The sequence below is a fragment of the Anopheles bellator genome, chromosome 2 (genome assembly GCF_943735745.2).
Source record: "Anopheles bellator chromosome 2, idAnoBellAS_SP24_06.2, whole genome shotgun sequence".
In the NCBI taxonomy this organism is placed as follows: domain Eukaryota; kingdom Metazoa; phylum Arthropoda; class Insecta; order Diptera; family Culicidae; genus Anopheles; species Anopheles bellator.
This window is the reverse complement of record NC_071286.1, coordinates 8,214,846-8,242,027: the sequence shown is the minus strand read 5'-3', so window position 1 is coordinate 8,242,027 and position 27,182 is coordinate 8,214,846. Positions and strand designations below refer to the sequence as shown.

Sequence of the window (27,182 nt, the reverse complement as noted above, 5' to 3'; positions counted from 1 at the left end):
GTGAACCGTGCGCCCGATGAAAGCATCGGTCCGATCTCAACCCGGTTTGATGAATGTTTGCTTGGAAAAATATCGCCCACCAGCCAGAAAAAGCGGCGCGCCGTCAAGCACCACTGTCATAATGTTTTACGGCAACACATAGCCGAGCGTACGTACGGCGTAACTTTGGCCATGTTATTGGCAATCTGTTGCCCAAACCATCCAGGACCATCGGACGCTATCAACCCAGAAGCACACACGCCCCAGCGTGTGCCCAACGCAACCATCACCGAGAATTATGCTTTCGGACCCCTCGGCTTTCGCCAGCGGCAGCTGCGTGACACTAACCGGACAATGATGGACACGACGTAGATCCGCTGGCCAGCCACCGCCCGGATGCGACGCAAACTGTCGTCAGTAAATCCCAAATCCATGTGCACAGCACAGGGTAAAGTGTCGCCGCTGAGCAAAGCGGCGCTGGGTCGGTATGTTGACAAAGTTGTTGTCCAATGTGAGAGATGGCGGCCCGTCTCGGGTGGCATCTCCCTCAATCTATCGTCCGGCCCCAGACCATAGTTTGGGTTCGGTTCGTTTTTTTTTTCGGGGCCAGTCGAGCAGAGTTTCCGTAAGTGGATTACATTTTCAGTGGCCTAACAAGGGACGACTTCAGCGGCGGGTCCATGGAAATTCCCCTGCCGGGACCAGTTTGACATTTCGAACCGTAAACGCAAGGATCAGTGTCAAAGCCGGCGGTCAATACGTACGACGCAAGTGATTTCGGTTTTGATTTTCTATTCGACTGATACGAGCCATTGACACGCACCGAGAGTCAACAAATGACGGCCCCAACTCAAGCCAATCATGAACGGCCGGACAGGCGCACAAATAAAACCGTCGACGCGGCAGATAAGTTCGTAAAAGCGGAAAAGATACGTTTATGGGAGACGAGTCCGCTATTCAAACAGTGCCCGACACTGATTTCAAGGCTCACGGAGCACGGAGACTCATAGCGACAGCGACCCTGCCTGCCAGCCTTGACACCGTTAGGTGTACCGGTTCCTGCAATAACCTTGCCAACTCCTATTTCCCGCCATTTACATAAACAATAAATTACAATTTGTAGATATTCTCGTTTGAATTTACCACCACCGGTAACGGGGTTGGTGTCGACGTGGCCATTCCAACCATTGCGCAATGGCTTTTTCCAAGCCACATTCGCCACCCAGTGTGGGCCCACGATGGTGAAAAATGGTTTTATTAGCTACGGAGTTCCTTCCGTAGCAACTCGCGGTCGGCTTTGGTCGGCTTCCGAGCGATTGAATAAGGAATTCCTCAGGAGGGAAGCATTAATACTGGAAGCAAACACCCATATTGCCATCGAACTCGCAGCGGCAGCACGAACGTAAATTATTCCCCGAAGAAATCACGTCAATGATTCACGTGCTGGCTCCGCGCAAAGTACGATCATTTCAGGGCCGCGGCAACGCACGTTCCGATATCGATTGCCCAGCGAAAGCCCCACACCGAATGGGCAGTGATGGGCCCCGTAAGCCTTTGAGTGAGGTAGCTACGGAGACGAATATCAGTCAGTTCAGATTGTGGCAACAGAGAACTGCACGAAGAAATTAATAAGCGCCGCTTCTGTTGGGTTGGTCTGACCAAATTTCAAGGTAAAAGTATTCCCTTGATATCGCGGAGACGGCCACGGTGCGTATTAAACAGCAAACATAAGCTGACTTCAACGACACGAACCGGAAACGACAGAGTGCCCGCGACGAACGTGAAGGAAGTTGTGTTTCTTGGCCGCCACTGATCAACTTGCGCCGCGCGCGGAGCTGGTAAGTGGGCAAAGTACTGCGAACGAATCGATGCAAAACTTTGCCGTTCCGACGAAAAGAAACTTCCGGACCGTGCACCGTGGGCCGAGAAGAGTTCAAGTTGTTATGAAAGTATAATTATGAAGTTACTTCCGTGCTGTGCTTCGTGCTGCAGGCGTCGGGACTTTCTTGGAAATCAGAATCAGTTTGGGTGAAACTAACTAGGCTTTTTCGGCTTCGGATTGGCCGAGCAACGGAAAGTGCCGATGCGAGATCGGAAGGAAGTCAGGCGAGTTAATGGTAATATTTTCACCCATCATACTTTGTGGCGTAATTTTTGAAGAAAAAAAACAAAACTTTTCCATCCCGAACAACTCCGTCCTTCGGTGCAGAGTTCGGTGGACGGCGCAGAGCGACGTTGGCAAAGCTCTTCACCTGTTGAAACTTGCAAGCGATACAGGCGCATCCTGGAGGTGCTTAGTATGTATCGAAGGAATTGCGCTCCGTTGCCAATTTTAATTTTCTCGTTCCCAAAGGGGGTGATTGTGGGGATGAATGCGGGAGCCACACACGGCGACAGAGGCGATCCGGAGAGGAAGTTTAGCGTGCATCGTAGTGCCGGCCGAGATGTGGCAAATTATTTATTGATCGATTTTCGTACAACAATGTTGGCGGGATGTGGAGATTTTTTAATGAAAGTTACTACTCGTTTCGAAAGTAACTCGTTATGGTAATAAATTTGTGCCCTCACTCGCCCGAGAAGGGTGGTATGCTCAATTAATCAAACGAATGAATTAAAAAAGTTTCGAAATTAAAATTAAAATTGTTTTTATATGACACTCAGTACAAACTCTGGATGGTAAAATGAACCATAAAGCGTTTTTAAGAAGAATTGACGAAGAAATAATTCAATGCTTTTCGAGTAAACTGAAACACTTTTCCTAGCGGCTTTACCAACGTTCGCACTAACAAAAGGCCCACATACGCGAATCGTGATTGGTTTCGTTAAACTTTGAAATTGGCTTACCGGCAGACACAAAGACATCGTTCCATGCACGATCACGGACCATGCGAACCGTTCCGGTTCCTGAACACCCTGACACGTTCTATTTTCCTATCACGGGCCTACTTTTAGTGCTTCCGGCACTTTTCATATGCAAATAATATCTCTTTTCAATCTGATTCCGCCAACGCTTTTGAGGGGCTTTAATAACTCTTTTCTTCTCACACGAAACTGACTGCGTGACGCTTTGTGATCGCTTGAAAGGGAAGCGATTGCCCCGTGCTCCTTAAAACATCCTTGAAATATTCGGAAACAGGCTGGGGACAAGAGTGGTGAATGTAGGCAAATCGAAAGCGGAAGTAATATCACATGCAGCATGTAATTGAGCCAGGTATTCCTCATACATTTCGTCAAAACCCGATCTGGGGGCCCGCACTGTGGCATTACGCCATCCGCACCCATTCAGCGTTTCTCATTCCATTTTCTCTCTCTCTCTCTCTCTATTTCTCAGCAGGTTGAATGTTAACGTTCAGGTGTTGTTTGTTGGTAACCGTCTGGTGTTAGCCTCGACGGTCATCTCAAACGAGACGCATTGGGCATACGGTGCGACGGTACGTTACCAAAGCATGAGCTGCGCCGCGAATGGGCGACAATCCTCCCATGCTGGGGGAGGGTCACTGTTTTTTGCATTCGTTCCTGTTCTCGTAGCCTGTTCCAGTTCGCTTTCCGGCTTGTTTACGTTGGTTCCTCGAGCTGCTCTGCTGCTGATCGGCCGCATGAACTGCTATCACTGCGCTTCCGGCATCCGCGACTGGTGATCTCGTTTGATCTAATTTACGCCATGCTTTCTAGCGCTACGCAAGCTAACCGCGCGCTGAGCGATATTATTTGCCGTTCGAGCTGTACAAAAAAGCCTGCCCTCAGCCAAGGGCGCTGTTTCCCCCGAAAGCTATGCCGTTCGCCTGTTCTAGTTTTACTCTAGATTTCGGTTTTGCTCCTTCAACTTATGCGCAACTCTTCTGTTCCAACAAATGCCGCCTTTCTGCAGTTGTGTTTTTTCGACTTTTAAGCATGTTCAAGCGTTTTTTCGATCATCTGCAACCCGACACGCCGGCCTCGGTTTGGTTTTGTTAAAAACAGTTTCACAAGACGGTGTCGGTGTCGATGCATCGTTTCTGTATACTTTTACTGTACATATGTAATAGAATCTGTATCGCTTTTCGTCTCTAAGCTGTTTCCAATTTCTCTTATCGAATGTTTCATTCTGTATGTATTATAAAAATTTTAGGAGTGGCTCTGTAATATTACTTTCATGTTTCCGGGTCGTTATTTTTGAAGCGTCGCAACTGTCGTGACATGGGGTCCGGTTTGACAAACAGAATAGAGAGGTCAACAATAAAAATCACAATCCGTACGAACGGTTGTTTGATTTCGCACCCATCAAATTACCGTTTCAACGTCTGGATTCGAACCGTTTCACGGTTCCCAACTCCCTGGGGAGCCATTCGGAGCTACGACCTACAACCGACCTCCACTCCAAGGGGGGCGCTTTGATTGAAATGTTTCGCCCACTGATTTTCCATCCAACTACCCAAGAGTGCTCCCAATTCTATAACACCAATCGTTCGGAGCACCAACTCGCCAAAATAAAGCGTCTGTCTGTCAGTTTCGTACCAGAAAGCGGGGATCTGTTTTACGACAAATTGATTTAGTTTTTCCGAGCCCGTGCCTCTGCCGATCGGTTCATCATTTTGGGTGTGTCCGAAATATCCGAAACTGACCTCTTTATGGACCGCAATCGATACGCGTCGTTTTGGCGGGATACAAATTAAATTTTAACGGGGCCTTGGGAATGCGAAACACCAAGCATGACTGGACCAAGCATTTTTTTTTGGGGTAGAGTTTTCGTGTGATTTTCAAAACTTCGCTTTCAAACTAGATGTAAGTTTTCAGCCCTTTTGCCCTCTAGTTCAGTTCCAACAATATTTCTTAACTTCCATTTACTCAGCTCAGTTCTAAATATGATCCAAAGCACCCTCGAAACGATCGTTTTTTGCACATTCGCTATAGCTTCTGAGCACACCCATGAATGTATTCCACTCCCCGACGCCGATAAGGTCCTTTCCCGTCGTGAAACAACCGACCGATGTCGGTTGCGTTATCCTTCCCCACAGGTCCCCGGCCCTCGTCCATTAGCACGCACTGTGATGGTCACACACGCCCGTTCGGGCATTAGAAAACAAGTAATAATCCCCTAATATCCGCACGCGGTCCACACCTGCATCGGTAGCGAATGCAATATGCACACGTGGCTGCGGTGTCCAGCGGCGCCAATGCGACGATAGAACCAAAAAAAGTAGAAAAACCGCAGCTATAAACCTGCATCCTGCACCGATTGCACCACAGCTGGCTGCACTAAACCCCGTAGCAACGGTGTCGATGAGAAAAGGGCCACCGGGTTCCCGGGGCCCTCCCCGTTGAGGCTGACTACCGCCGCACGTCTTCAAACTGTTAACATACTCTTCTCTTTCCTTTTGCTCTCTCCCTCTCTCTCTCTCTCTCGGGGGGCTTTTTGCTCGTTCGGCCGATCGCTCCCGGGGCAGATGGACCCAACGAATCCGAGTGCAGCAGCGGCCGCATCCGGAGCAGCAGGACTACCGACATGTTCGACCATATCGTCCGCCAGTACGCAGATTCAGCCGTTCGGGGCCTTCGGTGCCACCGCATCCGGCCACGCTACCACCGGAAGTGGATCCGGCGGCGTCGGGCCGGGCGGCGAGAACCCGGCCTGCTCCAGCCTGCTCAGCCCGACGCTGCTGTCGCCGGGGACCAACACCGGCACGGCATCGATTGCGACCTCCCGCGACGAGGAGGACGACTCGAGCAATCAGGCTTCGTCCGGCAGCAAGGGTTCCGGCCAGCGGTAAGTGTTTCAATTAGACCCGTGCGCGTGGAAAGCGGAAATGGTTCGTTTAAAACGTGGCCTGCGAACCGGATGTCCTCTGTTGCGTCGCGCACAAAAACTGCGAAAAAAAAAAACACACTCGGTCCCTTCCCTTGGCCATCCTTTGCGATTGGTTCCTGAGTACCGTGGCCGCCCCTAGCGTTAATTCGGTCAGGTGGCCCCCTGTATCCCAACGTCAGGACACGTAGAACACGCCCCGATGCCATCCTTAGCAAACACTCACGCACGCCGATTCGAACCGATCGAAGCGCTTCCGCCGGTTCCGTAATTAATTGGCCCTCGTCAAGATCTGTGCCGTCCATTTTGTGCGTGTCTCGTTGCTCCCAACTCCCCAAACTCCACGAACTGTCAAAATGGGAGGATTAATGTTGGCCGTGTGCATCGATCTTTGCCCGAGTGATCGACCCCCGAGGAGTCACCGCGTCGACAGGTCTGATGCATTCCGTTGTAAATAGTCCCTTCTCTCGCCCATTTCTCTCTTTCTTTCTCTCTCTTTCTCTCTCTCTCTCTCTCTCTCTCTCTCTCGCTGTCATTTGTCACGCGAAACTCGGTGTCCTCGGTGTACCGAAAACAAACCCTTGCTTGCCCCCTGCATCGGTCGCGTAGTTCGCTGGTGTCCCGCGCAAACAGTGCGGACCAAGCGGGCTCAAGTCGGGCCGTGGCTCGGGCCCACTATCAAGCGATCGACCGTAGCCAGAGCTTCAACGAGACCGATCACAGTGCGGCCATGGCCCGCTGGTACCAGTACCACCGGCAGCGCCACCCGCTGTCCCGCACGGGCAGCCGGCGATCGAGGCGCTTCTCGCTGCGCGACGACGATGAGGACGAGGACGGCGAAGGGGTCCTGAATCGGATGGTGTCCTTCGACAGTGTCGGAGGGGGCGGTGCGCTGCTGACCCGGCATCGCGTCAGCCACCCGTCGATGGCCAGTTCGTCGCTGGACGCAGGCCGGTTGACAGGATCGCTCGGGTCGCTCTCGAGCCACCACCACCACCACCAGCACCTGCAGGCACCCGGACCGCACCACCAGCAACAGCTCAGCAAGTCCATCTCGTCCAACGGCACGACGCGCGGGGCGCAAAGCTGGAAGAACCTGCGCGCCGTCATGGCCTACTACTGTTCGCTGCGGAAGATTAAGAGGAACGGTGCCAAATCTAATGCTCTGTCTCCGTATTCGTTTTTTATGTTGTTTCATCGGCCAGCGGCCTACTTAGACTACTACTACTACCTCCACTACTACTATGTCCCTCTCACTCTCTTCCCTTCCCTCTGAAACCCTTCTTGACGTCTGTAACATTTAGCATTTCTTACCAGAACAGATTCAGTCTTCTAATTCCAGCAAAGTAACCGTTTTTGTTTTTTTTGTTGGCCTCTTTTTCTTTCCGCCTCCAGAATGCATGTGTCCCCGTCATCTTACGAGCGAGTAGCCTTTATCACTTGGGAAAACCCATTACTGCACACTTGCACTGCCAACAGCGCCATTATTGATGCTCAATTCTTCTCCAATCCGGATCATAAATTACTGCAAACGAACGATGTGCGCACGATGAGTCCGCCCCCGGGAACCGAACGGCGGGCACTTATCTCCGGCCTGCGATGACCTACATTAGTGTTTCATAAAATAAATCATCTAGCTCTGGCCTGGTGCAGCACAATCAAGGAAAACAATTCCCGATGGCCCCCACACACACTTTCCATACTGGCCCCGGTTCTGGGGCGCAGAAACGATTCGGCGAACGATGGCGCGATCGGCCGCACTGAGCTTTGACAGCTCTGACAGCCACGAAAGCAGGTTCATTTATTACAACGGCCTGGCGTTGTTTTCGACAACCGTTCCGATGCTGGCTGCCGACCGGGAACCGACCCCAAGAAGATCGCCGTGGGCGTTGGCGGTGGGCCACGCAAAAAACAAGATGTTACACGAGCAAACTTTGACAGTTATGCTCCAAACTGCCAAACCGTGGTTTGTTGGGCTTCTCAACTTGTTCGAAGGTTTTGTTGACGGGGCTGCAACCCCGTGCAATGGCACAAAGTGATAAAGTGATGCTCGATAAGATGCGGGGAACCATCGGTTGGATCGGATTTGTTAAACAACCTTTTTTTTTTGTTTGCAACTTTGGACGTGGTTGTTTTCTTAAAAATTGTTCTCACAATTCCTTTTCTTTTGTTTCAACAAAACACATTTCCGGGCCGTCTTTATTATTTTTACTAGCTGGATGGACATGATGGATTAGAACACTAGTTTAGAGTATCGCCAGTGATGGTGAGAAGGCTCGGACCCGGATGTGCGTAGCTTGCAAGTAACCACCGCGATAGTCAACTAGTCATAAAACGCGTCTCGCTAGAAAACCTGGTGCTAGAGATAGAGCCTTGTAAACGGGAACGGAAGTAACGGAACCGTGTGCCGAGGATTGTTTGTCTTCAATCTCAGCTTTTTGTCCGTAGACGAATAGTACACTCACTACAACCTCTCGAACTCAAACAATCGGCAACACCAACGGGGCCACGGTCACCCGATGGTGCTAGTTCGATACGTTACGAGCAGCATGACGAGCGTGACCCACATACCTTACGCAAAACCCCCGGCTGCCCTATGGGAATGCACATTCCGCAAGTGTTCTGGCCGTTTGCCGATAAGTAGTGGCAGCAACGGGGCCGTGCACTAATAAGCTTACCCGGTGGTAACTCAAACTTATGATCCTGTTAACGTAGTGCCAGCGTCGGTCGAGGAAGAGAGGTCGCTCAGCACACGTTTAGTCCACGCGGATGACGCGGCGATGCCACGCTGGCAACCAGGCCGTATCCTAGCACCAGGTTAAAGGGTCGTTACGAACCGCCGGACAGCGTTCTGTCCGGCGATCCGGTGGCGATGCATTACCGAGCGACCGGGTGGTTACGAAGCAACTCGCCCGAACGGTCCCCATAGCTGCACGCACAAAGTGAACTGGCCCTGGCAACTCACCATGACTGCGCGGTGCCTGTTTTCCTCCGATAGGATGGGCCCTAGAGAGAGAGAAAAAAAGCTGCACAACAGAGGAAAAGTGTTTCATCCGTGTGCTCCTTAGAAACCATTCCGTTCAAAGCAAACGCGTTAACGCGTTTGAATTCTGGCCGCTGGCAAACTATCGTAAGGCAAATTCCCACACAGGGCGAACAAATTTCACCGCGACCCAAGCACGGGGCCCCGCGAAACCGACAGCGTCTGCAATGACGAATGGCCCGCCATAATGGCGTCTGATAGTAGGACAGCTGATTGGAAAACTTTGCCACTTTGTCTTGTGCTAAAGCGCTGCTAAAAAGACCGTTTTACAATGCCCTGGAAGCAATTAAGTTTCAATATGCTAAGGAGACCAATTTCGTTTGCCTAAGTTATGAGCAGAGTTTCGCTACTCCGTACTTTGTCACAACCGTGGCACTCGAAAGCCGCCCCAAGCGGGGCAAATTTCTTGAAAATCTTCGCTAACCTGTCCTAATGTCCTACATTCGGAGGAGTCCCGATTAGAGTCAATTTTACCCAATTACAATACGCAACCAAAAATGTGCAATCGTTTGTGCAGGCAATCCAAATACCCGGATACCATCGCGTTCACCGGTTAAAGTTTGATTAAACACCGCCAAAGGTCAAGCCATTAATCCGACTGCGCTGCCAAACCGCTGCGAATCACTGTGGGCTTTGATCGAACGCCGCCCGGGGTCTAGCGCCCGAACTTTGAGATTAATTTTGGGAAACTTTTTTTGGGCCACCATTTTCTCGGTAGCACTTTGTAGCAGCCTCCCTTTTGCGCGTACGGACCTAGCATGGGCCCAGATCCTACCCCGCCGGTGTCCTTAAGCCGGAGGGGGTTGTGTCTAAATTGCCTTCGCTCCGGGAAGGAGACCGAATTCTTCCCTTCGCTTCATTGCAAAAGCAGTCACAATTATATTGTTTGCGCGTTTGGATTGTTTCCAAGAAACTCTCGGCCCCCGACTAGTCAACCCTAGCCCTAGCCTGTTGGGCTTCGTGGTTGGGCGTCCCAAGCATGGCCGGGCCCTAGTCGACGCGGAGACTTTCTAACGACTTTCAGCAACCTTGGCCACCACCGAGCACTGTCCAATTATCAAAGCGTGTAATTGCTGTTTATTGGTGAAGCAAACGGCGACCGCGATGTAGTTCTCAAACTACGGACTAATCTAATTTACGAAATTAGGACGAATCATGCAGACAGCTACGGTGCGTTACAGCTGCGGGAACCTAAATCGCTAACCCCCAATCATCAACCTCCAGTAAGCCAGTTGGAATCATAAGCCTGTCGACACACATTAGGCGATCTTTGGCCGTGTTGATGTCCAAATACTTGTGGTGGCGATTGGGCAAGAAATTCTTGGAAAGCCTTTTTCAACTCTCACGTTGCATTTCCGCTCCGTAAATAGATTTTCATTAAGTTTCGAACGGCTGACCACTTTTCGTAACCGGACCCTACAATGTTCCCCTTGGGGACTGAAATGCGTCAAATTCCTCTGTTGTGCGGTTCTTTCTAGATAAAAACGGTTCAATTTACCGAATGGTTGTTACTAGTACATTACTGTTTCGTTATGTCCTCGTTTCTCACTTAATACTATTTGATTGATAGTTCCAATTTGATTTCTACAAAGACGCTAAGTGTACCGATTTCTCTCTCAAATGTCAATCAATTTTCCAGATAATTACAAGATAGAATAGACAATAAAAACAAAACTAACAATAAATGTTGTGTGTTTCACTGTTTTCTAAACAACTTTGCAAGTTTTAGCAACATTTAGCGACAAAACTTGACCACATGATTATGGACTTCTTTTAGGAATTAAGTTGTCGCTTTGTTGCTAAAACTTTCAACTGTGTCGTTTTTCTCGTTCATACTCGTTCTTTTTACTTAACAACTCTAGCTACACGGAACGGTGAAACTGGCTGGCGATCGGATTTTGTGCGTTTATTCGTTGGCATTCGTTCGTTCGTTCGTTCGTTCGTTCGTCACTCTGTCTCGTCTGTTCTGCGCCACTTACACGTTACTTTTCAAGAATGTGTCCTGTCTTTTTATCTCTTCTGCAATTTAGACAATCTGCTCTACCGTCCGGGACCACGTGTCCTGTTTCTCTCTCTCACTCTCTCTTTCTCTCTCTTATTCTGTCTCACATTTTACTTCTCTCACTCACTCTTCGCTCTTTCTCTGTCCCGTGTATGATGTTGTACGATGTGGTCTTTGTCGAGTAAACACTGCGACGGAAGCTACGCCAGCTTCCTTGCTAGTACACCGCACCATTTACTAGTACACCGCATCAGTGGGTCGCAACGACACCTCACCCTTTTGGGGTCACAACATTTGTTAAGCACTCGATATACCTTCACAATAATAACAGTACTTAACGCGTGCGGCTTAAGCTGTGATCGATTGATCCCACAAACACCTTCCGTAGGCGACCCCACAGACACACAAGCACTCCATTTAAACCAGAAAAAAGGATTAGCAAACTCGAATAGATGGATACAGTTTGGTTGGTGTCGTGTATAGTGTTTTCTTAAACGTTTACAGTTTTTACTACTTTATTCTTCTGCCCTTCCTGAATGTGTTCTGTCGTCGTCTCGTAACGTCCCAGCTGACGCACACCCGTTTAGTCGAAATTAAGCGAACGATTAGACCAATCCCCAGCCAAAAGCTTAGCCTAGCCTACTTAGACGTGTTCGGCAGACGTTGACAGGTTTTAAATGTGTACTAAAACGTGCTCAAACTACATCACCCGGCAACGGTCTTTACTATCTGTTCCCTTATCGATGTACCTAACCCGTTAACCTAACCCTCTAGCGTGTGCCCGAGTGTGTATTTTGCTTTTGAAATCTTTACATCATGTGTCGTAATAAACAGCAAAACAATCGTAAATAAACCAAACACTTTCCGCTGACGGAAAACTATGGCGTGCTCGAAATTTAAACCCTTCTCCTCGATTGGTAACAGTCGCTTCTTTCGCAAGCCTCTCTCTCTCTCTCTCTCTCTCTCTCTCTCTCTCTCTCTGTCTCTCTGTCACTCTCTCTAGCCGTAAGCTGGTGCTCCGCAGCCGCCACGCCGAGTGGCAGCGTAGTGCTAGTGTCTGCGGGAAGCGAAATCTTTTAACGATCCTCTCCGTTCTCCGTTTGCTTTCCTCACGTTTCGGTACCACCATCAGGACGAAGTCGAACCAGCGATGGATGAAGCTGCGGACAACGGTACAAATTTCCTCTGCCATGCAGAAGAAACCTCCTCTGAAGCGAGAGGACTCCTTTTTGAAGCGCTTTTCGACCCGCCAGATACCGGAGGCTCAGGTAGGTCAGCCTGAGGGCCGTGATAGTGGTGCCGTGGATTGTGTCTAATGCCATCGCTATCGAACAGGAAACGGTCGAGGACACTGGTTCGGAGGGTGCGACCGACGCGGAGAAAACGGTCCGCCGGAGGCGGCGCTTCGCCAAGATTCCCCGCACGGTCGTCAATCCGGACGAGAACTTTTACTTCTACTGGCTGATGCTCGTCACGATCAGCATCCTGTACAACCTCTGGACGCTGATCGTGCGCCAGAGCTTCCCGGAACTGCAGAGCAACGCGAATCGCTTCTGGATCTCCTGTGATTGCCTCACCGATATAGTATTCATCTTAGACGTGGCGGTACAGCTGCGGACGGGCTACCTGGAGCAGGGTCTAATGGTGAGTGGCCTGGTCAGGTGTGACTATGGTGGATCGCACTAATCGTACCGCTTCCACGCAGGTGTACGACTCGAAGAAACTGGCGGGACACTACCTGCGGTCCCGCGCCTTCCTCCTCGACCTGGCGGCCCTGATCCCGCTGGATATCCTGCAGATTCGGCTGGGCAGTCAGCCGATGCTGCGGTTTCCGAGGTTCTTCAAAGTGAGCCACCCGAGAGAGGGATATCCGTGGCCCTCGGGGCGGGATGTCTGATCGGTCTTTGTCCTCTTTCCCTCTCGGTCGCAGGTCTATCGGGCGGTCAAGTATTACTACATCGTGGAGAGTCGCACCGTGTGGCCTAACCTGTGGCGGGTGGTCAACCTGATCCACATCCTGCTGATCCTGGCGCACTGGTTCGGGTGCTTCTACTTCCTGCTGTCCGAGGCCGAGGGCTTCCAGGTAGGAGACCATAGCGGCTCAAGTTAACAAAGGCACCCGGTGCTAATTTAAGACGCTGGTTCTCTTCACACAGGGCGACTGGGTGTACCCGTACCGGCCCGGCGACTACGCCACCCTGACGCGCAAGTACCTCGGCAGCCTGTACTGGTCGACGCTCACCCTGACGACCATCGGCGATCTGCCGACCCCGGAGACGAACGCCGAGTAAGTAAGCACCCATTCGCTGGTCCGCCACGTCCGTGTCTAACGCCCCGAAAAATGCCTTACTCTGCCTTTCCGGCTACTGCTGGCTGGCCGGGAACACCGGAACTCCACCATTCCCCCACCAGACCGTCACAATCGGCGGACGGCCCTAGATCACTTCCGCGCCGTGGTCTCAAGTCCCGGCTGCTCCAGTTCAACTCGTCCCGCGGGTAGGCACACGCAGGTCACTTTGTGTCCCTTTTCTGCATGCGCCGGCGCTGGGATGGCGGCAATGTTTTCGAATATAACTCCCACCATATCTGTGTCCCAGGAATCCACTCTTCTCGGTCCACGAAGTTTTCTGGAGGCTGTCCGCCGATTTGTCCGTCCGTCCAATCCGTTACCGGAATCCCTTACTCAGCTGCCCCGGGTTCCACACATATCCTCGTCATATTGCGTGGGTCAACCGTATCCTCATCGCACGCGCAGATCTTTTGCATGTCACGCCCGAACTGGACTGGCTGAAGCCTGAAGTTGATTTATCGATTGACGGTTCGAGTCAATTGGACACCGAACCTGTGGGGGGGGGGGGGAGAAATTGATGGCCCTTTCGAAGCGGAAAAAAACTCTTCAACTTCTGCGTCTTGAAGCCCCATCACCCGTCTGAGGCAATCCAGAAGTGAATCAAAGTTTTCGAATATCACTCCCTCGGCTCCCGGCGTGGAGGTTGGGCTCCACGCAGTTGCTTCGTTAGATGGACAGACCTTCAGACCGTGGCACTTTTCCAGCATTGGCAATCCTCGAGCGGACATTTCCTTCAAAACCGAGAACGGTGGGCAGTTATATTCGAAAACTTTGATCCCATGCATCGGCGGCGGCGGCGGAGTGGCAAACCGAGCGAGGCGTAATTCCGGCGTTCCGTGTTCCCCGTTCCGCTAGGTACGTGTTCACCATCGTTAGCTACTTGATCGGTGTGTTCATCTTCGCCACCATCGTCGGCCAGGTGGGCAACGTCATCACGAACCGGAACGCGAACCGGCTCGAGTTCGAGCGGCTGCTGGACGGGGCGAAGACGTACATGCGCCACCACAAGGTGCCGGGCGGGATGAAGCGGCGGGTGCTCCGCTGGTACGACTACAGCTGGTCGCGGGGCCGGATACAGGGCGGCGGCGACATCAACACGGCGCTCGGGCTGCTGCCGGACAAGCTGAAAACCGAACTGGCCTTACATGTCAATTTGAGCGTGCTGAAGAAGGTGACAATATTCCAGGAGTGCCAGCCCGAGTTCCTGCACGACCTGGTGCTGAAGATGAAGGCGTACATCTTCACGCCCGGCGACTCGATCTGCCGGAAGGGCGAGGTCGCCCGCGAGATGTTCATCATCGCCGACGGCATCCTGGAGGTGCTGAGCGAGACCGGCAAGGTGCTGACGACGATGAAGGCGGGCGACTTTTTCGGCGAGATCGGCATCCTCAACCTGGACGGGCTGAACAAGTGAGTGACCCCGGCCCCCGCGAAAAAACGGGCTTCCGTTGGTAATATGTGTCCATGATGTGGCTAGGCGAACGGCGGACGTGCGGTCGGTCGGCTACTCGGAGCTGTTCTCGCTGTCCCGCGAGGACGTGCTGACCGCGATGAAGGACTACCCGGAAGCACAAGAGATCCTGCAGACGCTCGGAAGGAAAAGACTGATGGAGGTGCGGTGCGTCAACAAGAAGCACGCCAACCGGCACGCCGCGAAGGAACACGCCGCCGAACGGAGCTCAAATACCCACAATAACCAAGGTGATAGTAGTGATAATAGTGCCTCAAAACGTATCGTAGATAAGCTAAGGTGTGATGTGAAGGGACTGAAGAACGCCCTGCGCAAGTCCAGGTAAGTTTTTCCCCGGCTGACCGACGACCGATGGTGGGCACTGATCCCTTTCGTATCGCTCCTGCCAGGACGGGTACGACCCGGAGGAGCAACGAATCGATCGAGATGCAACCGCTCCAGCCGGCTGCCGGCGGGGCCGGTGGCGGCGGGACCGGCAGTGGCGGCAGCGGGGGCAGTGGCAGCAAAACGCCCAAAACCATGCTGAAGCGCATGCCGCGCGTCAAGTCCGACGACATCCACACGGAGGACGAGGCCAGCAAGGAGGCCGCCTCCGACAAGGTGCCGAGCCCGATCGGGGCCGGGCTTCCGCTGCTGCAGCGGCTGCGACTGCTGAAGGAGAAACAAGTCAGTGCCCTGTCCGACAGCGCCATCCACACAGCAGTCATCACCTCACGGCCCCATCCTAGGACCAGTCACACTCACCTCCGCCACCATCTCATCTCATCTCTGACCTAACGGCACCTTGAGACACACAGCAAACCTCCACCACGTTATGACCACCACGAGTTTTTGGACTAGCACACACACAGTTTCGTAGTCACAAACACACACACACCTATAGCGGCCACGTACACCCACTGTGTCCTCCAGTGTGCCCTCCGTCGCGCGGTGTGACCGTAGAGCTTAGCGCGGCTAGAGAACCCGTTGGTCCTGCGCGCATCTCACAACCGGTGTCGGTGTGTCTACTCGGTTGTTCAATAAGTTATGGGCTTCGATATGAAAAATAGAATTTCAGTATAGTGTCCCTGAACATCAATACACTTGTTGCAATGAGATTCCAATTTATGCATTCCATACCTGAAGTGAGAATCTGGAAGGGCTGCAAAATACGAGAGCTGTTCAAACATTTTTGCGACATTTCAATTTCCGCAGGTCATGTATATCCATGTCATGATTTTCGATATTTTTATTTCGTTAGATTGCTACACATGTCGGTGATTAATGGTGAAAAGTTCGGCCATTTTGAGTAATCAGTCAATTTTTGACTGCCGTTTAGCTTGGATAAGATTTGGCCCATCGTCGATTTTTGTGTACTCCAAATCAAATTGAGCACTAAGAGGTAATTTAAGTTTTGAAAACAGGAAAATGTCACAGAGGGGCAGATCTGGGGAACGCAGTATCGGTAAGCACTATTTGTGGGCCGAAAATTCGTGCAGACCCCACGATGTATCAATAGGAGCGCAACAGCCAATTATGGTTTTCCCACAAATCCGGGCGTTTGTGACGGATTGCTTCGGGCGAATTGCGCATAACTTGCAGAAAATATTCTTTATTGACCGTTCTATTCTTTGGCAACATCTCAAGATGCAGCACGATCCTGCAATCGCAGAAAACTGTAAGCAGAAGGGTTCACATTCGACCAAACATGGCTTTTCGACGTTCACATCTTCTAGACCCTCAGAAACAAAATTTGTACCACCAATAAGCGCTGGTTTCGGTCATAATAGGTTGACCATAAGCCACAGTTGACAGTTCGAATAACATTTTCCTAATTTAATTTTTAACAAAAAAATTGAGAAAGATTCGGCGCCATCGGAATAGAGAAAAATCTACGACGTAAGATGATGTAAAATCTACGTGTAAATTTTTGAGCAACCCATCGTACGTTTCCACAGCTGTTATGACCTCATCATTTGATGAAAACCGCTTTCCACGGATGAATGTTTTAAAGTCTGGAAACAGATAGAGAACGCTAGAAGCCAAATCTGGCGAATACGGTGGATGCTCCAGCAATCCGAACAATCCATTAAAATTAACGCATTTTTTCATTTTCAAAATGGTCTTCTGACACGGTTCATTGTTCTGAAGAAAATGAATTTTTTTCTTCCACATTTATTGTTTTTATTGAATTTATTGTTTTACCAGTTTGCAAGTAATCCGCAATCAAAAGTTTCTTTCAAAATAACTTATGCTAACACCTTCTTGGCCGATTTCTGGACTCGAACTCCTTTCGGAGCCAAAGAACTACTCTTCAGCGTCTTGTTTTGATTCCGTATTATAGTGACAGAGCAAGTCTCATCCACAGCTTTTTGAAACCCAAAAATATTACTTACGCTGCCCAATGAGATGCCTTACGGCTTCTACTAAATCTCTTCCAGTCACTCGACGACTTTCCTATACGATTTCCCGTATTTTTCTCCGTTATTGAAGCTCAAAACTGATTGAACAGCCTGGCAGAACTGCTACCCACTAGAGCCCCCCGCATTAGAATCCGACCCGCGTTGGGTAGACGAGAGGACCTTCGTATCCCGCAGATGTTTTAGAGCACCCCCACACTAGCCGGTGGCTTTCGATGGCGTCGTAGAGCTTCCTCTGTACATTCCCTACTGTGACACCCTCTGCCCCCGTTCGTGCGTAACGCTTTGCCTTTTTTAGCACCTCGTCTCGTCTGCGTGCTCTGCCGGCCCGGGGCACCGAGAACTGGGGCCCTTCGGAGCACCGGAGCATCATTACAGTGACACTACACTCACCAAACAGAGGGACCTCACCACCGCCACCATCATCATCCCCATCGTCATCCTCATCGGATCGTAATCATTCACCGGCGTTGAGACACAGATTCGGACTCGATCATCCACACGCTCCATTGCCGCATCGCTCACGTCGCGTTGTTGTACATACCTCCTCCTAGATCTGCCGCCTTCTTAGCATTCTTAGAACGTTGTTTTCTCTCTTCTTTTTCTCTTTTTTATTTACACGTGCCCACCCGCGTACCCATTGAACCTGCCACACCTGCCACACTATGAACACCAATCAATATGTAAATTTGTCTGTGTTTCCGTGTGCGTGTGTATGTGTGTGTTTGTAATCCACGTGTACGCCCGTTTGTCGGAACACCAACACCAACAACACGCAAACCGCCAACAATCACAACCACCCACCAACCCAACCCCCAAACCGTTGCAACGTGCTTTTTGTGCGATACACACGAACACACCCGCGATCGAAACGGGGAACGCACCGGGACTCGGAAATGGACGATGAACCCACCAACCCACCACCACCACCACCATCGACCAACAACCACCGACCGCCACAAGCAGGACCGCGAAGAGCGTGCCGCGAAAGCAACCGCACAAATAATCTCACCACCGCATACTCACGTTACCTCTGCCATATCACCACAGGAATCGATACAGGAAGAACCGGAACCGGAAGTGATCGGCGCCGGCTTGCCGCTGATGCAAAGACTGAAGTTGCTCAAAGCGAAAGAGGATCGGCTGGCGAAGGAATGCCAATCGAAGGTAATGGCGGCGGTGCTTCACTCTCTTCTTGTCCGGCGGTCCCTGAGATGTGGCCTGAGATGTGTTCTTAGAGCCAAGTTACTTTAACGTGTCTTCTGACCCATTCTGGTCGTTTTTCGATCAATACATGGTTCAAATTGATCCGTCAATTGTTTCGCCAGGTTTTAGCAGCTTGTGGTACACCGCACCTTTCTGGTCCTACCATACACACAGCATAGTCTTTTTGCCTAATCGATCTGATTTTGCAGTCGAAGTTGATGGTTGTCCTGGACCCGAAATTATGATATTTTAGGATTCTCAAAATAAATCCACTATCATCCATCCATCTAATCCAAAAAGAAGGAGGATCTAAATGAGTCGTTTTCGTCCAAAAGTTCTTGTAACTCTTCGGATTGTTCGTGAAGTCTAAATCGCCATGTTTAAATTTTTTGAACATCTAAAAGCGCTGCGATCTTCCAAGAGCATGCTTCGACAATCATTTGATGCAATTCTCTAATAATTCTGGTAAAACAATTTACCGGTGGCCACAGATGTGTACTGCATTTGCCCGTAATGGATTTCGATTGCGTTATCCTTCTTCGCTCCACGGATGACCCTGAGAAGGTGTTGGATAAATTACTCATTCAATGGCACAATCGGATGGCCATTACTTTACAATTTACTGCTCCAGGCTCACTTCTCACTAGCACTTCTGACACTAGTTGCTGCCTCCGTGCGAGAAGAAACTACGGGCTTCACTTCCACAAAGCCTCACAGTAGGCTGCTGTGCTATGTTGAATCTTAAAACCCATTCTTTCCCGGTGATCAAAGCAACCCTGTTGCAACCAGGTCAAGTCGACATCGCATCGTCTACGGCTATTCTGGATCCACTATGTCCGATCCGTTCCGTGGGCCCTAAAGGTACTGTACATTGTGGCTCTGTCCCGCGATTTGTAGCCTCCATTCAGGGAAATCTGCGAAGGACAAATCAGAGAATCCGATGACGGTGGAATCGCGGCCTTACTTCATGAATGTAAATTCTTTCCACTCGACCCGACTCTTGGCTCAGTTCGGGCGCTGGCCCCGTAGATATGCATCCGTAGCGAAAACCTCACCTCACGAGCACACCAACCCGGCCCAACCCCCCCAAAAGCCCCGGCCCTGCATCGTGAGAATGTGCAAATGTAAATTAGTGACCCCCCCACAGCAACTGTCACGAGTGTAAGGAGTTCTAACCCCACATCAAAACTGGCGCCAAGCCACACGCCACACCCGCAAGGTTCCCCGGATCGGTTGCAAGTAATGTTTGTCGTGTCCTTTGCCCTTTCTCTCTCTCTCTCTCTCTTTCACCCACCGCACACACAAACGCACAGCTTCAGGTCACGTCGAATCAGACGTCCAGCTCGCCGTCGATCGTGCAGAGCCTGAGCCCGACGTCGCCGACGGTGAAAGCACCGCACAGTCCGATACTGAACATCTCGGGGGCGCTGGGACACCACGTGAAGCCGACCATGCGCGTGTCGTTCCGCGACCGGCTACGGAGCCTGCACCACCAGGACTCGAAGCAGCACGGGGACGCGAAGGTCCCCGTTCCCGAACGGCCCGGGACGATCCACGAGACCACCGACATGAAGCAGCACCTGCTGCAGGGCGCCCCGTCACACGGCAAGGTTGGCCTGCATCCGCACCTGCATCCCCACCACCATCAGCATGGTAAAGGGTCCACGGGGCTGTCGTTGAAGGAGAAGATCCGCTCGCTCGGGCAGCTGCAGCGCGACGACCAGCTGAAACCGTGGTCCAAGCTGAAGCTGGCGACGGTCGTCAGTCTCGGCGGGAGCTACACCAGCCTCCAGAATGCGGCCTCCGAGGAGTCGCCGATACTGAAGCAGTCGAAGCGGAGCCGCGCCCTCAAGACGTCGATCCCGGCGGACCTGAATCTGAACTCGCTCGTCTCGATGGCCCCGCCACCGATCTTGTCGGCCCCGCCAACGACCTGTGCCCCGCGCGCGGACACCCGTCCGGTGGTGCCGAAAAAGACTTCCTCCTTCCCGTTCGGCACCGGCGAGAAGGTGTCCGTGAGCGACAGTGAGGTGGCTGCGTCCGGCAGTGGCACGCAGCCAGCCCGGAGCGCCAACAGCTCGGGAAGGTCGGGAAGTTCGCCCGCCCGGGTACGCCTGAAACCGAAGCCGATCCAGCTGGAGAGCGAACCGAAGGCGTACCTGTCGATCGACGACCTGTCGCCCGAGTACTGCGGGCTGCCGTTCGTGAAGAAGCTGAAGATCCTGAACGAGCGCCAGAAACTGGCCGAGCTGGAGTCGGCCATCAGCAAGACGCGCAGCCTCAGCCTCGACTGCACCACCACCGACTCGAACACGAGCGGAGCGGCCAGCACGCACGATCTGCTGGACCAGCTGACGCGCAGCCAGAGCGAAGGCTCCGGCATGGCGCACGGGGCGGCCACGGGGCGCTCGAAGAGCGAATCCCCGCCGACAGCCGCCGGCCCCCCGGTCCCACTGAGTCCCGAGTCGAACGAAACGCTCGAGCGGCGCCAGCTGAAGAGCATTCTGAAGAAACTGTCCGAGGACAAGGCGGCGCTAGAACAGCGCCCGGGCCGGGACATGAGGCGGCTGCTGCGGGCGCAGACGGTCGAAGGGTACGTTGCCAGACACAGCAAGTTCAGCAAGAGCGTCACCTTCCACAGAAACACCCTCTCTAGTCCCCCCAGCAGTGCGACCCTATTGCCCTGTGACTCTATTGAAGACCGTAGTCTTTTTCCCATTCCTAGCGTACAAACGTCCACCAGCGGTGCCGTTGTGCCGCCGGTGCCGGCGGCGGCGGCGGCGGCGTCTTCGTCGTCGTCGCCACCGCCGCCACCACCCCCACCGCCCTCAGCGCTGCCGGCGGGCGATGACAGCCTGACAGCGCCACCGGTGGCCACTGCCATCGAGGCTGAGCACGAGCTCCGCTCGAGCTACTACGCGGTGCTCGAGGAACACCACCACGAGGTGCGGGATCCGGTGGACGAGCGTCGGTTGCGGGGCGCAGGAGGGACGGGAGTCCCGCACCCCGGCACCCTGGCGGTCCTCGGTAACGGTGAGCCACTTCCGGCGGGCTTCCCGTACGCCGTTCACGGCGATCCCGACGCCGACCACCTCGACCTCGATCCGGACCCGACGTCCCGCACCACCCTTTCCGCGCTGGCCAACCAGCGGAAGCTCATCAGAGGTAGGTCCGCAAGGGGATGGGGTAGAGTAGTGCGCGCTGGCATGTGTGGCACGCAGCGGGGGGCCTCGCATTCCGAGCCAATTCCATCGTCGTTTCTCATCCGATCACGATTTGAGCTTCGCCACTCTTTTCTGTTGCCCAAACCCACCCTTCCGCGTGGTTCCGGTTCGAACGCAATCCCGCAAGCCCTGCCCCGCTTGCTAGCAATGTTGCATCCAATCGTGTAACGGAGCTTTCTTCGTCGCGCGTTACGGAGCGTTACTGACACAAAGCGCCTAAAGTTAGGCAATCCGGGTTGCTTCTCGTTCAGTGCGTTCGGCTGTTCGAATCGTCAGGTTCCGTTTCCGTTGCCATTGAACCAACCTAATTGGAAAGATTAATACTCGAGTGGCCTGATGTTGCTGTGTTGCTCGATTGTGGCCACATCGGAATTAGCCAATCACTCGACAATATCCGAGAGTCAATTACAACACGCTTCGTACGGAAAATCTGAAGTAGAAGAGTTGTGCTTGAAAGCATGAGTGCCTCTGGCATAATCGACTCATCGATGCGAGTGCTGCTCCATCTCATCGATGCTTCATAATTCATCAATGATCTTTTCGTTCCATTACTCACAGTGGCGCTGATTGTGGCCAATCCCAGGAGCAATCGTTTGCTTCGGGTGGATGTGTTCGCCCAGATCCCAGCTCTTCCGACGGTCCGTAGCCGTAACCGGAACCAACCATCATCGAATCAAGCTTCTTATCAATCCACTTATTTGCATGCCACAGCATATTACATTCCACGCACGTACGCTTCGCTTGTCCGCCCGTTGCGTGCCACAGACTCCTGTTCCCTCCTGCGAATCGGCCGCCCCAAAAGTCGTGACCGTAACACAATTTGTTGTTGATTGGCCTGAACTCAATGTCTGACGAGGGAGGGAACGGAACTGAGCGCATGCATATTATACAGGGACCGTGCCGTCCCAGTGACGAGTTAGTAGTAGAACCCTGGGCGCCCCGGAAGCGGCCGCATCCGGGCGTGGGGGGAGGATGGGTTTTTCTGTGTATCCGGCTTCCGGTCCGGTCTCCGATTTCCGATTTCCGGTACCGATTTTCCGAACCCGAAGACATCGACGCCGGCACCAATCGACAACGAACGTCTCCGTCTCGCGACGCTCCTGACACTACCAGGAACACTAATCGAGTGCTTTTCTCTTGTGTCGCTGTCTGTCACCGTATCCGTATCCGTACGTTTCCCCCAACACACCGCACACCGCACACTGCACGGCTTTCGGGCGAACCGTGGGGCGTCGGAATCGAATGAACCACAAACCTGGGCCCTATTCCACCGAATCACATTCGTTCCACTACCGTTCGCGGCGCAGGTTCCCTGGAGGAGCAGGAGTTCTTCGGCGAGGTCCTGCTCGGCATCAAGCAGGTCATCCAGACGCATATGAAGGAGATACAGGTGAAGTTTCAGGACGAGTTCTTCAACCTGGAGCTGGAGGTGAAGAAGCGGGACGACATCATATCAAAGCTGCAGAACCGCATCCTGGAGCTGGAGGCCGAACAGCAGTACGTCGGCCTCCAGGTGCAGCTTCCGCCGGAGCACCCCAAGTCCGGTTCCTCCGGGTCCGGCAGCACCGGCTCCTCGAACGAGTTGCCGTTCATGGTGAGTTGGTCCCGCCCGAGTGGAGTGTAGTTCCGTCGCGTTCCGTGCGTGATCGAATCATCCGGCTTCCGGTCTCTTTCTCCCGCAGCGTGGTGACTCGCTGGACACGATCTTCGCTTCGTCGCCCCACTCGGACTCGGACCCTCCCCGGCAGCCCAAGGTGCGCAGTCGGAAACCCCGGACGTCGCCCCGTCACCGGCAGCTCCGAAACCGTCCGACCTGGGACGAGTCGACCGATCAGGACAGCTTTGACCGCAAGGACTCACCGCCACCAGCTCGCACTGCGCCCGGTAACGGTAGCGGTGGCGGTGGGTCCGTTCCGGTTCCACCGCCTCCCGTGCCACCGCCAGTACCACCGCGACGCATGTCCACCACGGCGACGGCCACCTGCGTCACGCTGTCCACCACCGTGACGGAGCACGGGCGGGCGGGCCGAACCCCGTACCGGGACCTGGTCATCTCGGAGCTCACGGGGAACATCATATCCGACAGTGTGATCGTCAACATCGAGACCACGTCCAGCTCGCAGTCCGAGAACGAGCATGAAGGATCGCTGGAGGAACCCACGTCCCAGGACATTGCCGAAGGGGAAGCCGGGGACGTCGAGCTGAGGCGCTTGATGCGACGGAGTCGCTCCCGGAGTCGCGAAACGGACGAAGATCGAGACGACGAGGACGCTGACGGTGACGACGACTACGACGACGGCGAAGATGAAGAGGAACTGGAAGAGGAGGACAACGCCGAGGAGGAGCTGGTGGCGGAAGAGGAAGACCAGGAACAGGAGCAAGAGGAAGAAGAGGAGCAACTGGAGGAGGAAGACGAGGACGAGGACGAGGACGAGGAGCTGAACCACAACGATTGGGAGGTGCGCATGTTGGCGGCCGAGCTGAAGAAGCGCGAGAGCATCAGCACGGACTTCCCGAGCGAACTCGAGGGTACCGGCGGTGGCGGCGACGGGATGCTGCGCCGGCGGCACCGGAAGCGCAGCGACACCGACACGGACGGAAGCGACGCGCCGGGGACCGCGGACCGGGACGCCTTCGGTCGGCCACGGGCTTCCTCCCTCGACCAGCACAATCTGCAGCGGCGCGGTAACGGCTCGACGACGACGACGACGACGGCGCCTCCGACCGGCAGCCGGGGCTCGTTCCGGTCCCGGGGTGGCATCTTCAAGGCGCTCAGCTTCGACCGGGACAAAGATCGGCTCTGAGACTTAAAATTTCACTGCGAGGTGTGCATGTACTCGACCATCACCAAGCTGGTGGTGTTCGAGTGGACCACCGCACCATCGGACGGGGCCGAGACCGGCGCCAGGAAGGACGCGAGCGAGTGAGGATTGCGCGTTCCCCTTTTTCTACCCCCGAAGTGCTTCAAACGCGACCGTCGTTAGTGAGTGTTCAAACAAATTCAATTGGCAATTTACGTAGCAATCGGCAAGCATCTGTTACTCATTCCCGTCCAGCATTCGGTCCAGGGACCTGGCGCGATGAGGGTTCGCACGTTCGCCGGCAGGTCACCGGCAGGATGGCTGTATAGAAGTTAACAACGTTCGAATTTACGCGTACCTATGTTGTCGTACCTTTGTGTTGTTTGGCCGCCTCGATACGTTCTTGTTGGTTGTTACGGCGGTAGACGCTCTAGTTCACGCCACGCCACTCCATGGTTTTAGCACAAAGCAATTAAGGTCCTGTAAAGCGCGCCACTGAATAGGGTCATGCGCGGCCCTTCCGTGCCCTTTCAGTTCGACTAGTCCTCCGGTAGGGTTTCTAGATTTGTATCAAGATTTATCGCGCATAGACCACCTTCCCGAATGAACTAATGAGCCCCACAAACCTAGCAAGTAACACAAAAAGGACAGAAACTAGAAACTAGTGAGCTATAACTTGTTGAACAGAGTTTTAATAATTGATAGATAACAAATCAAACATCAAACACAAACAACATACGGCAAAACCCACGAGAAGGTCCTGAACCAACCAAGTTGCAGTTACACAAACCAGAACCTAACAAGCGAGAACTATATAGGATAGGTAACGTGACGGCAGCAGCAACCCAGAGATAAAGTTACTACGTTCAAAACTCTAGCGAAGCAAAACTACAAACTACGTTATTAGTGTTGAAATAGAGTTTAATACCTTCTCTTCGCAGCAGGCAGGAGCCAAACCAAACAATAACAAGTCTACAACACGATACGATTACTGAAGCGAACTGTTACAGGAAAACAGCCGAATGATGATAGAAACGAACGCGTAACGGACGTGTAACGTAGCGTAACGGGTGCGCAGAACGGGCAATTCGAACTGTTTACAAAAACGAAAACGACCAACTGTACTTATCACTTAGGCGCGTGTTAGACAGGGTGAGATGGCAAATCTAGGCAAACAAGCGGAACAAAGCGGTTGATTGAACAAAGTAAATAATCTAGACCTCTAAACAAATAATGCATAAAACCACAACTTTTCTAGACAACCAACCAACCAACCCGTGCCGTGTGATTTAGTTCAAAGGAAAGAAACTCACCAACAGAACCACTAGAGACACCCGCAAAGCTCGCTGGAGTCATACTTTTTTACGAATCGCCCCCTCTCTCTCTCCTATTTAACTTTTTTTTTTGTGGTGAATAAAACGACCGAACACCCGAGCATGGCGTTCAGGGCTAACAAACTAATGATAAGGCCGATGTAGGTAAGGAAGTGACACACAAAAATGGTAGCACGTTCACTTGGCCAATTAGCGGAAACCGATTAGCAACCGATAGCGTTGAGAACGAACAGGTAGCATGAACAGTTCTCCAGTTACAGTACCAGATATGATGCAGATTCGTATCGCGACCAAATCTTGGAATTCCTGTTCGGGTGATGCAAAAGCGAGGATCTGAGGTACGATAGCTAGACACCGAGAAAGAATCCGCGCGAACTATACTAGCTTTAGTTAAACTCGTTTAGCAGTAGCCGTGGGCAAGCGATTAAGCGATGGCTGATCCTTAAAATATCCGTTCTCTATCAAACAGCTTACGTTTGCCTTTCGACCGGTAATGATTATTTCGAAACACAGTTTACAGTATTATGCAAGCAGTAGCTAATGCTTTAGGGTGCTTCGTTTAGGTTACGCTACTTGATAGTGAGACTAAAGCTTTACCCCACAGTGCCACGTGCCATCGTTTACTAAATGAGTTAATCCGTTACACGACGATTGGATGCGCCTGTTCCTGCTCTAAGACGGTAGTGTAGAATCAGAGAGAAAGGATCGTTCTGAGCGCGTAGAGCCCTTTAGCATCCCGTCCGGCAGAAAAGGGGGGACGGCAGTAGAGCGATAGATTGATTGTTTCTATAGTAGAATGCACACACGGCCAAGCCGCCATTCCGGGGAATCCTTAATGAGTTGCCACACTTTGTTTCGAGCCACAATAAAAGGACACCATCAGATGGAACGAATAAAACCTGAATTACTGAGAAGCTGAATTTGAAAACTTTTTTTTTTAATTAAACACAAAAGCTGAACCTTAATTAATTGCAAACGGACGACGAAATCGATGATCTGCCGGATGATCCGAAATGAGTATCCATGGACCAGAACCAGCATCGATTGGTGGTCCAAAACTGCCGAATCGGCTACTGCGACTGTACCTTGACCATCCATAAACTCCGCATCCGGTTTTCGGAGTGATAAATCCCGCCAGCGTAGTCATTTCGTAATTACTTACAATTCGCGTCGGATTCGGGGTTGCATTATTGAAACGATGGACACTGTCCACCAGTGAAACCAGTCGCGCACCGACGCTTAGAACCTCCACAGAACGCTGCACAATTAATTGTTGCAACCAGTGGACCATCGTTCGGTGCGAATTATGAAGCTCGCGGCCGTTAGCCGGTCCGGTTTCGGGAGAGCGCACACCGGCCGGCCGGCCAGTGCGCCCATCTGTGGTGCCTCGACCGGGGGGGGGACCTGATCATAATCAGCATAAACATTATCATCACCATAAATAGATGGGGCTCGGCACCGTCGGCTGCCAGCGATCAAGGCCGCCAGTTGGCCGGCCGGTTGGTTCTTCGGGCAGTTTGTGCTCCTGTCGCTACCGCGTGTACACCGGGGCGACGGTTATGAATTATTCAACGCCCTTCCCAGCGCGCGT

General features: G+C 52.6%; 1 protein-coding gene across 1 annotated transcript in view; it reads left to right on the top strand.

Annotated features, from left to right (window-relative positions):
- Nucleotides 1-24,260, top strand: part of LOC131208868 (uncharacterized) — a 39,887-nt gene extending 15,627 nt beyond the window's left edge. The window contains exons 2-16 of the mRNA XM_058201781.1: nucleotides 3,311-3,410; nucleotides 5,403-5,722; nucleotides 11,939-12,074; nucleotides 12,142-12,450; nucleotides 12,512-12,652; nucleotides 12,737-12,889; nucleotides 12,963-13,093; nucleotides 13,219-13,302; nucleotides 14,012-14,566; nucleotides 14,634-14,948; nucleotides 15,017-15,293; nucleotides 17,993-18,193; nucleotides 19,546-21,397; nucleotides 22,764-23,050; nucleotides 23,139-24,260. Coding sequence (XP_058057764.1) covers nucleotides 3,311-3,410; nucleotides 5,403-5,722; nucleotides 11,939-12,074; nucleotides 12,142-12,450; nucleotides 12,512-12,652; nucleotides 12,737-12,889; nucleotides 12,963-13,093; nucleotides 13,219-13,302; nucleotides 14,012-14,566; nucleotides 14,634-14,948; nucleotides 15,017-15,293; nucleotides 17,993-18,193; nucleotides 19,546-21,397; nucleotides 22,764-23,050; nucleotides 23,139-24,260 — 5,983 coding nt within the window. The remainder of the gene's footprint in view (nucleotides 1-3,310; nucleotides 3,411-5,402; nucleotides 5,723-11,938; nucleotides 12,075-12,141; nucleotides 12,451-12,511; nucleotides 12,653-12,736; nucleotides 12,890-12,962; nucleotides 13,094-13,218; nucleotides 13,303-14,011; nucleotides 14,567-14,633; nucleotides 14,949-15,016; nucleotides 15,294-17,992; nucleotides 18,194-19,545; nucleotides 21,398-22,763; nucleotides 23,051-23,138) is intronic.
- The last annotated feature ends 2,922 nt before the right edge of the window (nucleotides 24,261-27,182 follow it).